The sequence below is a fragment of the Pogona vitticeps genome, chromosome 2, assembly GCF_051106095.1.
Source record: "Pogona vitticeps strain Pit_001003342236 chromosome 2, PviZW2.1, whole genome shotgun sequence".
Lineage (NCBI taxonomy): Eukaryota > Metazoa > Chordata > Lepidosauria > Squamata > Agamidae > Pogona > Pogona vitticeps.
The window spans coordinates 287,712,124-287,725,175 of NC_135784.1; the positions used below are offsets into that span (position 1 = coordinate 287,712,124).

The 13,052-nt window shown below is 40.2% G+C and overlaps 1 protein-coding gene across 1 annotated transcript in view; it reads right to left on the bottom strand.

Annotated features, from left to right (window-relative positions):
• Positions 1-7,126: 7,126 nt before the first annotated feature.
• Positions 7,127-13,052, bottom strand: part of ITGA1 (integrin subunit alpha 1) — an 85,137-nt gene continuing 79,211 nt past the window's right edge. The window contains exons 28-30 of the mRNA XM_020783599.3: positions 11,034-11,126; positions 10,070-10,186; positions 7,127-7,477 (exon numbers count right to left, since the gene is read on the bottom strand). Of these exons, the coding sequence (XP_020639258.3) occupies positions 7,433-7,477; positions 10,070-10,186; positions 11,034-11,126 (255 nt within the window). The 3' untranslated portion in view covers positions 7,127-7,432. The remainder of the gene's footprint in view (positions 7,478-10,069; positions 10,187-11,033; positions 11,127-13,052) is intronic.

Sequence of the window (13,052 nt, forward strand, 5' to 3'; positions counted from 1 at the left end):
AAAGGCTCTTACTTGAGTAGCCTGGCTTCAGCATAGGACTCAGGCATGACTGTAGCTGCTTGTTTTGATACAGAATCAACAATGATGGGAAACATCTGGCAAGCTTCTAAGGCCGTTTCTTCTACACACTGCATGACTATGTTTATGCACACATTCTGGAGAAGCAGGACTATATCATAAATGATTTTTTTTAAAAAAATCCCATTTAAAGTCCATTGTTCAATTCCTCCATAGCTGTTCTTCACTCTCAGCTCTTGTGAATATTATTACTGAAGAATAAAACTGTGAGGACACCTGTTGACCCCTTTTTGAAATATATGGAACAGTGCTACTGAAACTGAGAATTATGCCTTGGGCCAACTGAAGACAATAAGTGGGGTGACTAACAAGGGGACAGAACCACTTTAAAATGTATTGGCAAGGAATCTTATCACAGGAGCAATTCAAGAGCAAAACAAGCTAGCTAGGCAGGGAAATACGAACGCTTATTTCTGAATGGTTTTTCAAAATGAGCTGGCCAAGCATGTGTTCAAGATACTAAATTTTGAAAAGCAGAGTCTGCCACATAGTGGCCTCCTTCACATATAAGTCAGGAGCCCTACTCACCCTTTTCTACAATTATGAAGTCTTTGGGATTTCATACATGTAACTTAAGCAAGGGAAGCTGATGACACCACTAGCTTCTCTGGGAAACAATTCATTTAAAAGTATTCGCAAAGGCTTTCACGGCCGGGATCTAATGGTTGTTGTGGGTTTTTCAGGCTTTTTGGCCATGTTCTGAAGATTGTTCTTCCTAACGTTTCGCCAATCTCTGTGGCCGGCATCTTCTGAGGACAGCACTCTGTGCTCTGGTGTAGTTGGCTTGGGGGTGCAGTATTTATGGCTGTGAGATAGGCTTTTGTCTTTTTCTGTAGATGGGTGATTAGTGTGTCTATGACACACAGTCTCCACAGCAACTGGCGAAATCTTAGGAAGAACAACCTTCAGAACACGGCCAAAGAGCCTGAAAAACCCACAACAACCAATTCATTTAAATGCTTCTTATATGCCTCCCCTCAAATTTCAGGTTCCCAAGGGCTCTCTTTTGCCCTGGGGGAGCCTTTGATGGCCTCAGGATGAGGGGGGAGGGCTTTTACCTGTCAAAACCTGCTACCAGATTGTCACTGGTGGGATTGGGACTGCTGTCAGCAATTTTTGGTGAATAAAATCTCCTTCCTTCTCAAAGTTTCCCCAGGGCAAAACAGAGCCCAAAGGTGCCCCAGTATACAATTAAATACTGTAAATCCTTAATTCAGCAAAATAAAAAAGGTGTGCAGGAAGCATAGGGGTGTAAGGAAGCATAGCTCATTTAATTTAAATTTTTACCAATAGAAGCTGGCCATTTTCTGCACTTTTTTTGCCAGTGCTCTATATATACAGATGCCAGCCATTCTTATACTGGGTGTAGGAAGCATAGAGGTGTAGGAAGTGTAATTAATTTAATTTAGATGTTACCAGTAGAAGCTGGCGTTTTTCTACACATTTTTTTTGGCGTGTGCTCTATATACTGATATACTCTATATATACTGATGCCTACCATTTCCAGAATATTAACTGTTTCTGGGTGTTACAACTATGGAAAAAAACTTGAATAATAGATTTACACTGCTGCAAGCTTTTGTGATCTAAGATCCCCTTCATCAGTATTATCAATCTGACACTTTTTAAATTATGCGGTTGTTTTGCAGGCTTGTTTCTTTCCTTCCCAAACCTTTATACCTTCTTACATTTCTTATTACAAGAAAAATGTGTGCATATGTTGGGTTCCAGTTTACAAGTCTTATGCCATAGCAAATATTAGTCCACAAAACATGTCATAAAATTCTTCAGTGTAGTTGTATGTCACATTTGCACTCTGCCTTTCTTCCTAGGAAATATGGACTCAGCTGTCTACCCCTCCAGTGGCACATCTTACACATACTATCAAACTTTTAGGGATTTCTCAAAAGTTGACCAAATGCAGTCGTAATTATTCGTAAGACTCAATATATGAGTCTGACTGTACTGTATTTTCCACTAAGCTGTATTCATTAAACAAACAGCTTTGTTCACAAACTCAGTCAGAATGATGCAATCGTATTGCATCAAATACATGATTTTTTCTTTCTCCCCTCTCAATATTTAGAGAAATAAGTATTTAGAAATGAACTTGTATAGTTTGTGTCATCGATATAAATCTTCCTGGTGTAAAGCATGAGTCATTAGCTTGACACAATTGTTAAAAAAAACACACAGAGAACTTTATCTAACCTGGTGTCTTTGAACATTTATTTGAATCTAAGTGTAACATCAAATCACAGATTGATCATATGAGAAGAAAGACTGACCTTTCACATCATTTTTACCTACTTTCTTGACCCTTTTTGCCTTCTACCTGAATGAACCATTTTTGGTTTAATGGAAACCATACCCTAGTTTTTCCTTTCTATCCAATTCAGGATTGCAAATCACAGTTTCAAGTTGGTTTTGCAGTCTAAGGCTGAAAGAAAGTATGAACCACAGTTTCCCAGTTTGGATTTAACGGCATATTTTTTTTTTTAAATTCCCCCAAGAAAGAAAGTATCTGGTTGAAAGCATGAAGGGAAGAGGATGTATAAAGGCACAGTACTAGTTCTCATGGTTTGCCATTCTATGTCAACCAATCCTTGATGGGTTGTTTAAAATTTGGGGGGGGGGGGAATTAAACAAACAGTGCTATTGAAGAACAGCCTGTCAATCGAAAAGTAAAACTAAATATTGAAAATAATATCCATATCAAACTTTTGTTTAAAACATTTGCTTTTATCTACATGCCAAGCTAATCTGGAAAGATGAATGCATAGTACAACATTTTCATTGTGCAGAAGAAAAATGATACATGTGAAAAAAGATATTATATCATCATCATTATTGACTCCCATATATAACCTACATTCTCCAGGGCAGCTCAGTCGTGTTTAACTGAACTACACTGGAGTAAGCAGGTCACTGAGTGCAATATTAAGGCCATGACCCTAAGCATGTCTACTTGAAACAGAGTTCCAATAAAATAATTGGAATTTGTGTTCTGAGTGGTCTAATTCAGTTTATGTCAGTTGTGATTAAGTCCCATAGGAACAAGTTAGTTGTCCCTGTTTTATATTTTTGTGCTTTCAAAAGGACTTTTTCATACAGAACTGGATTTTGTTTTGCATTTTATCTAGCACCAGGCCATCAATATAGTAGGACCTCCGTATCCACCAGATCGGTATCCGCTGATTCACTTATCCACCATCTGAATATATTAAAAATATTAAAAGAAAAATTCTAGAAATATATATATTCGCAAAGGCTTTCACGGCCGGGATCTAATGGTTGTTGTGGGTTTTTTGGGCTCTTTGGCTGTGTTCTGAAGGTTGTTCTTCCTAACGTTTCGCCAGTCTCTGTGGCTGGCATCTTCAGAGGACAGCTCTGAAGATGTCGGCCATAGAGACTGGCGAAACGTTAGGAAGAACAACCTTCAGAACATGGCCAAAGAGCCCGAAAAACCCACAACAACCTCTAGAAATATATATTTCTAAAGTTACTAGAACTGACCACTAGAGAGAGCCAGAGACCATACTATGTATAATGTTTACTATTAAAACAATGTTCGCTATAATCCTTACATTTTTCATCCTCTGCGGGGATGCTTGGAACTGATCCCCCATGGATATGGGGGTCCTACTTTATTCTGTAAATATTTAGACATTCATTCTATTTCAGTGTATTCCTATATACAGTGTACACAGTAGTGTTTAAGTCACTTCCCAATATTACTTCAGTATACAATTAAATAAATCTTTAATTCAGCAAAATTTTTAAAAAAGGACGTTAAGGGCTTGTATGTGTGTTTTCCATAGGTTACCACATTTTATTGTTTTCCTGTTTTTGTTTTTCTTGCTTGTAATGGATTATTGCAAGTATGATCCCAAATGTGAATGACTCTATGCTTTTATAGAATTTCCAGGGCCAACTCTATGATTAGACTGAATGAGGTAGCGACTTCAGGCATCAAATTTTGAGTCACATGAAAAAACAGCAAATAGTTATTCATCTATTTACTTACATACTTCCTTCCTGTGAGAGGGAGGAGGCACTTATCTGATTTTCTGCCTTGTGCATGAAAGTAACTGGGCTGGTGTTATGTTCCTTAAATCGGCTGCTTGTGTGGTGAAGGTTACCTCAGACAGCAAAATACTTTGAACAAGCACTGGCAGTTACTGTTCCTTTTATTAATGGCTAGTTAACAAGACTTTTGAAAATGTGTGAAAACAAATGCTGGTGTTCTTTAAAGCATTAAAATGTGTACTCAAAACTCTGTGACTGTGGTGAATCCATTTTGTGAATTCAACAACTAAGGCAGCCTACCAACTTTATATTTTGTGTCCCCCCCCCGGTACAAATTAGAAAAATAGTTCCTCGATTGCAATGTGACTACCATGCAGGCATTTTTTCTATGAAAATAATGGCATTTTAGAACCACAGAATTATAGAGCTGGTAGGGACCACAAAGGCCATCATTTCCAACTCACTCCAATGTCCCACAGCTGCAGGAAGCCCTCCAACTTCCATTTGAAAACATTTCATGAAAAAAAACACACATTACTTTCTGAGGTAGTCCATTCTACTCTTAAACAACTCTTAGGTAAAGGTAAAGGTTCCCCTTGACAATTTTTTGTCCAGTCGTGTTCGACTCTAGGGGCGGTGCTCATCCTCGTTTCCAAGCCATAGAGCCAGCGTTTTGTCTGAAGACAATCTTCCGTGGTCACGTGGCCAGTGCGACTTAGACACGGAACGCTGTTACCTTCCTACCGAGGTGGTCCCTATTGATCTACTTGCATTTGCATGCTTTTGAACCGCTAGGTTGGCGGGAGCTGGGACAAGCGACGGGCGCTCACTCCGTCACGTGGATACGATCTTACGACTGCTTGGTCTTCTGACCTTGCAGCACAGGCTTCTGCGGTTTAGCCCACAGCGCCACCACGTCCCCACAACGGACAACTCTTACTGCCAATAAATTCCTCCTATTGTTTTGTCAAAATCTCCTACCCTCTGGAGCCACAGTAAACAACTTTGCTCTGTCTTTCATGCGGCAGCCATTCAGATATCTGAAGATGATTGTCGTATCTTAGTCTGAACATCCACAGCTCTCTCCACCATTCCCCTAAGGGCTTGGTTTTGATGTACAAGAATCTTGCACAGGGCTCCAACTGCAGAAGCTTTCGCAACAATTCAGCAAGGTGCTTATTGTGCATGACCAGTCTCACAACCAGCCCTTCATTTAGACTGCTGTGGCAACAGTTGGAGTTGAACAGATTTAAATGCTGAACAAGATACTGGCCAGTGAGGGGTTTTTTTTTTTTTGCTTAAGTGCAAATACTCTTATTTAGTAGTCACAAGCTCAGCACCAGACTGATGCTTTTTGTCAGTACAGTGGTGCCCTGCATAGCAACGATAATCTGTTCCGGAAAAATCGTCGCTATCCGGATTCGTCGCTATGCGAAAAGAAAAAGCCCATAGGAATGCATTAAAACCCGGTTATTGCATTCCTTTGGGCTTAAAACTCACTGTTATGCAAAAATCCTCCATATGGCTGCCATTTTCATTGCCCGGTATGCGAGGAATGGGCGCGAAAACACTGCGGGTGGCCATATTTTCCAGCAGCCATTTTGGAACCGCCGATCAGCTGTTTTTAAAACATCGCTATTCGAGAATCGGTAAGCGAAACAGCTTACCGATCATCGCAAAGCGATGATTTACCATTAAAAACATCGCAATGTGATCGCTTTTGTGATCGCAAAAAATCCGTCACTATGCGGATTCGTCGTTAACCGAGGCGCTCGTTAAGCGAGGCACCACTGTATATACAAAATGCATCAGTTCTTGCTTTGTGAATGATCTACAGCTAGCCTTGCGATTGTGTGTTTCCCAGACTCTTCCCATGTTCACTTCCATATGGAGGAGACTGGAAGATTCACTTCCCATTATATGTAACCACAGTGTCTCACAACATTGAAACTCAAGGAACTGTGAGTTCCTTAAGGTATGTGTTAAGAACAAGTCAGGGTCTTAAACAAGTTTCTTCTTAGATCATAATTTAAACAAACCACAATTCCATGAATGTACACACCACAAGGAACTGTGGTTTATTTAACAGCAGAAACTTCTGACCAATTTCCTTTGGAAAAAGAAGACAAGAAGAGAAGGGGACAACATTAGCCCATGAGTTGTTCACATAGCACACTTTGCTTTGTATAGTGGGAAACTGTAATCTGCCATTATGTCTGAGCTAGTTCTATGTCATTCTAACATCAGCTGAATTCTGGTTTTTTTATGTAGCCTTTATCTATATAATTGCATGTAGGAAGAAAAACACAAGAAGAAACTGCCATAAATAGGATCCAATCATTACTCCATCAAGTTCAGTATTGTCTTCACTGACCGGCAGCAGATTTCCATGGCTTCTGATTGGGTAATTTCTCAGCCCTAGCTAGCAGTGCTGGAGGCTGAACTTGTAATCTTCTGCATCCAAAGCATATTATCACTGAGCTCAGTTCTTTCCCTGCTGCATTCAGTGAAAACAGCTGCTAAAGTTAGCTATGTTCAGTGTGAAGCTTAGCAAATATTGTCTCTATCTAATTTCATAGGGAATCTGATATATTCTCAAGGCGGTTTTCCACCAAAGCACATCTTTAGTCACAATAACAGCATCTCTGAGATTTGGAATTGGCAGGTTAAGGAAGTACCATGCTTTAAATGTTTCCTTTTTGAAAACAGGAAGTTATACAAAGGAAAGATCCAGTGTTGCTTGGAGTATGGGTTTCTCTACAAGTTAACTTCATGATTCCAGCCCTGTTTTTCAGTGATGAAGTAAGTTCATAATTTTTCCCCATGCAGTGGCAGCCTTAAAGTTCTGTCCAAGAAGCAGACCACAATGTTGACATTCTTGGCTGGGATCTAAAAACAGGTCCAGTCAACTGCAGTTAACCAGTGTGGTTTTTGATCTCTTTTTCCACAGTCAGTAGAGCACCCTCAACCCCAGTTTGGCAGCATTACAAACCATACTTAAAATGCACCTTGCTTTAAAAAAAAAAACACAGTTTTTTTTAGTCCACATTGAAAACCTTTGGTGGAAGGAACTAGCTGCATGGATCTTTCAATCCTGCCTGTGTCAAACATAAAAATAAAAAAATATAAATCTATTTCCTCCTTGAACAATCCATTTCTGTTTTGATTTATCAGGTTTCATGTCTTTAAAGAAGTATTAGATATTTTAGAATGATGGGGAAAAACAGAGTGAACACCTAGATTACACAAAGGGAGTGTGTACAGTCACATTGTGAGGAAGACCTGAGAACTGATCATTGTAGGTTTCTTTTAAGGAATTCTCTTCTCATTTTTCCATTTTCTTCCTTAATGGCCTGTTGAAAAATCCAGTCTGCAAGGGAAGATTGAGAGATCGAGAGAGAAGAAAATTAAAACAGCATGTAAAATGTATAGTCATAAACATGACCTGTAGTACGATGAGTGTGGTGAAGCATGGCCCCCACCAGGTTTGTAAGGCCAGCAGCCTTGCTGTCTCTTCAAAGACAAACAATTCCATATTCCTTCTCTTCTTTTTCTCCCATTTTCTCCCCCATGTTCTGACCAGTATCCTATTGAACTTCAGTTCATAAGACATGCCAGCATTGTACTGTGGAACTGTTATGTTTGTAAAAGCATTGCTATTGTCAGAGAGAGGAAATTTCTATGAGACCCCTATGGAAATCTTTTCCACAGTCTACCTTCTTCAGGAAGAAAAGCCACTCTCTATTGCCTGATAATGCAGGTGGTGTGACCTAGTCTTAATACAGTGGCCTTCTACCCAGCAAGAACTAAACAGGATCCTGGCTTCTTTATTCATTGAGAATGATGACTCGTCATGGGTTAGCTTCTAGATTTCTATGTATTATCTCCTGAAAGGACAAAAGCTGTTCCCATAGCTATAAATACTCAACTATCCAACAAACAGCAAGAGAGCATGGACAGAGTTCAGACTCCAGTCCTCTGAAGATGTCGGCCACAGAGACTGGCGAAACGTTTAGGAAGAACAGCGTTCAGAACACAGCCAAAGAGCCCCAAAAACCCACAACCATCAGATCCCAGCCGTGAAAGCCTTCGAGAATACATTTCTATGTACCCTTTGCTCTTCCCACGGCAGCTCTGCACATTTCAGGACCACTAATACCTCTTTGGGGGGGCATTTTGACTATCCTGTAAGGTCCCACATTTGGAGAATCAGTTAGCTCATACTATGGTAAGAGTGGTGGGGTGGGTGGTAGTCTGATGAACTCTCCTGTCTACTTCAGTTCTTAGGGAGAAAAGGTCAAAATAACCCAACAAATTTAGCTTGGCAACTAAACTGAATGGCAGGTTTCTCCCTATAGTTGAGAGTAGCTGGATTGGCCAATCTTCTGTCTGTCCTAATTTATTTATTTATTTATTGGATTTATATCCTGCACCATCTGGCAACCAGGCCACTCTAATGACCCCTTACTCTAGTAGCAAAAATGACTGATAAATTTTTGTAGTATGGATTTGTTTTTAATAGCTAGTACAAATATTTAGGGAGTTTGAGGAAGGTGGAATAATGTATATTCAGTGGCTTTTAAATCACTAAATTGTTTCTGTCTGTGGCATTTCACTTTAGTCATAAATTATAATTGGAATTAACGAATTACCATTTTTACAGGAGAGTTCCTAAGATACTGATTCACATTGTGCATGGCTACACAAAATTTGCCTGTTTTCTTCAAACCATTACTTTTTCACTTTAGCTTTGACAAGGCTGCCTACTTGTGGCCAAATGCTCAATAACACACAGATGTTAACCACAATGGACATCATCAGGGTACCATGTAATCCACAGTGTTCATACCTAACAAGATGCAGTTATGGACCCATGAGTTTCTGGATATGTGCATTTTTCTCATGAGCATTCAGTTGCAGTTTTAGAATAGTTATCAAAAGAACAAGCAGTTTCATAGTACCACTATAGTGGTGCAAGATTTTAAGACCAAAGTAAACAGTTAAGAGAAATGGGAAAGAGAAACAGAATTATACCAGGGAAGATACCTGTTTATAACTTAGCCTTATGGTTTGCACCCTTGTACATCATATTACATTTGAATTTTGCTTTATTCCTTTAGATTCCATCTCTCTCAAATATTTGGGATTTTTTTTTTGAAATAATATTTTTGAGGGGGAAAAAGAAAACCTGATGCCAAAACATTTTTGAATATTACATTTTTTTAAAAAAATCTGCCAGCAAAAAATATGGTGACAGTTTATTAGAAATAAAGGTGGAGGGATGCCCTGAAAATTGTTTAGAAATTTAATACATTTTCTTAGTTTAAATATCAGTAAAATTGAGCTCCCTAAGCTAGAGTTGGTTTGGTGGTGCTGGTGGGAAATTGTGCCCTCTAGATGTTGTTGAATTAGCAGCCCCATCATCTTTGAATATTGGCAATGTTAACTGGGAAAGGATGGGACCTAGACTTAAACAATATTTGGAGGGCAGCAAGTTTTCACCCTTGTGATCTAAACCAGCAGAACATATTATTATTTTTTTTTGGGGGGGGGGAAACACAGTAGAGAGACAAAGCTCATTACAGGAACTGATAGTTGCTCCCTCCTTAAAACCCCAAATAGATACTATTTCTTCCATACATGAATTGAAACTATGCAAGGTTTGTTTTTATACCTTTTTGAGAAGAAAATTTGAATATATGTGTGCATTTGCTTGTATTAAAACAGAATCCTTTAGCATACTTGTAGCTGAAACAGTACTAATGCTGGTCCTATGGCTACCACTGACATAATAATACTATGGCTTATAGCTATGTTTATAAGTTACAAACCATATAAGAAGAGTGTTATTAACTGATTTTTCAAGATCCTCATTTTGTGGTAGAAGAGGGAAAATATTAAATTTTTAAAAATAAAAGCTCTGGAAAATGTTAAGGTTGCAGAAACAATGCAAACACCATACCTTCCACAATGCAAATATGAGTAGTGTGAGAATCAAAAGGCCAGCAAATACGCTGAGCAGAATAACCCACAATGGTACACGGCCAGGAGGAAACTCTCTTGAAATCTGAATAGTAGTCTGAAAAGCATTATAAGAAAACATACACCCATTATCTCTTTGAAATAGCATAATGGCATAGAGTTGAACCTGCATTTACTCTGGCTTACATTTTAGAAGTACAGTATAACTTAAGAGTTACTACATTGGCCATTTACTCTGTAGTTTGCATCAGATTAGGCACCAATGAAATCGAATTAAAAACTGGTGACTACACAATGTAAAGTTCAGTGAAGGGAAACCGGATAGGGGCGTCTCTTTTTGATCAAGCAGCAGGGATGGCTTTAATTTGCTCCAATTAGGCTGACATTTCTTCTCCTCGTTTTCTGCTTTGTGTGATTGTCTGATCCAATGTAAAGGGATGCTTGTAGGGGTAGTTCCCCTCAACCAAGTGCCTGTTGCCTCCAAACAGCATTTCTTCTATTTATACATATTCCACTGGGAGCAAACCCCTCCAAGGCAGTGCTATTCAAATAAGCACTATGTCAGCTCGGGGAGGAGAGAAATTGTCCAAGGGAAGGGTTGCTCCCAGTGGAAATTGCTAACATGTTGCCTCCACAGAGTAAAGGCAGATCCTGCTGTTGGAGTTCAATGAAAACACACTCAACAGCTTTCTCTGCCTATGTCTCTGCTGACTCTTGAAGCACAATAATTGTTTGTTGTCTGGATGGCTACAGTGATCTTACCTAGAAGGGATTCGAATTGAAAACTGTGCATCCAAGTTTCTATTCCTCTGCTGTACAGTGGTCACACCCTTACTGGGTTGGTTCCAGGCTTAGTCATGCTTAGAGCAGACCACCAACTTAAGCCCCAGTAATTTCGACGTGTTTCCTCTCTTATGTGCCATCAAGTCGCAAATGGGACTCACCTCTGTTTTTTCATTTTCTTTTCTCAAGATGAGTGATGAGTTTTCACTTCTAAGTAATGCTCTTGCGATGAGCCCTACAGTGTGAACTCTTGCCTAGAAGAAAATGGACATGGGGGGGGAAAAGCATGGTTTAAGCTGTAGTTTGATATCAGAACAGTGTGTGATTTCTAGCTTTAAGAATAAAGCTATATAGAATTTATACTGTTAGTGATTATACAATATTGAAACAGCGCCGTCTACGTTGGCTTGGGCACGTCGTGAGAATGGCTGATGGTCGGATTCCAAAAGATCTCCTGTATGGAGAATTAGTGAAGGGAAGCCGCCCCCGAGGGAGACCACAGCTGCGTTACAAGGACATCTGCAAGCGGGATCTGAAGGCCTTAGGAATGGACCTCAACAGATGGGAAACCTTGACGTCTGAGCGTTCAGCCTGGAGGCAGGCGGTGCATCATGGCCTCTCCCAATTTGAAGAGACACTTGTACAGCAGACCGAGGCAAAGAGGCAGTCCCGAAACAAGCAAAACCAGGGAGCTGGACAGGGGACAGATTGGATTTGTCTCCAGTGTGGAAGGGATTGTCACTCTCGAATTGGCCTTCTCAGCCACACAAGACACTGTTCCAAGACACAGAGCACGATACCATAGCACGATACCATAGTCTCTCGAGACTGAAGGATGACTACACTAGGATTCTGTTACTCTGCTCAAATCCTCCTCATAAAGGAGAAAGTAAACCTTGTGGGATAGAGCCTTGTGGCGCAGTGGTTAAACTGCTGTACTGCAGCCAAAACTGTCCTCACGACCCAGGTAGCCGGCTCAAGGATGACTTAGCCTTCTGAGGTCAGTAAAATGAGTACCCAGCTTGCTGGGGGTAGGGATGTATAACCTGCATGATTAACTTGCTTTAAGCACTCTGGGGCAGTATATAAGCAGCACGGTTTCCTTTAGTGCAGGATCTCTCCTGATCCAGATACTGGGCTTGACCCAGAAAGCACAAAGCAAAAGAGGCTCAGGGTCCCAGCTGGAAAAGAGCCGCACCCATAGTGATTCCACACTGTGCCTCCTTGACAGGGATTGGACTTGATTATTCATAGTGTCTCTTCCAGTTCTGAGATTATTATACCTCCTGAAGGGTTCAGAATAAGGACAAGGACTCAATAAAAAAAGTTACTTTTTTCAGCTACAATTCTCAGCATCTGCAAGCCACCACTAGATTCCAGGAGTTGTATTTCAGAAAAAAATAATGTTTCTAGGCTTTGTTGTCCACCCTGAAGGACACTCTACTGTTGTTGTTCTGTGCTCCAATGTATGTTGATCACCCTAGGAATGATCTCCAAAATATCCTACTATCAACAGCTCTGCTCAACCCCTGCAGGCTCAGTCCTGTAGCTTCCTTTAGGGAGTCTGCCCATCTCATATTTGGGCTTCCTCTTTTCCTGATACGTTCCACTTATCCCAGCATTGTATTTTAGAGAGATTTCTGCCATCTGATGATGTGCCAAAAGTAGAACAGCCTCACCTGCACAGTTCTGAACACTAATAAGTCTGGAGATCCACCTGTGCTCTCTTTGCCTGTTCCTTTTACTTGCCACTTAGTAGATTACTCAAGCAGAAGCATCACTTTGGCCAAGGAATAAAACTGACCATGAACCCAGGCCAATGCTCAAACATGCACAATTCATCTCATAAGGTAGATCTTCCTGACCCTGATCTTGCTTTTCAGGAAATGACTTAAAGCAATGTGAATAAGTGGGTTGCAAAAATTTCATTTACTTCCCGGGATGATGCAGATGCAGCATCTCTTCTGTACTTTGTGACTTTAGTTACTTGGGCAACTCCCCTGAAACCTTACTAATCTTTTCTTGGAACATTCTCTTTGCCCTGCCAGAATAGCTCCCCTCCTTTTTTTTTCTGGTAAAATGCAGGCAAAACACACCATCCGATAGCAGAAAAAGACAAGACAGGCAGTTGTATTCAGGAGCATGCAAAGGAAAACCATAATTTCTTCCCAGATAACTAA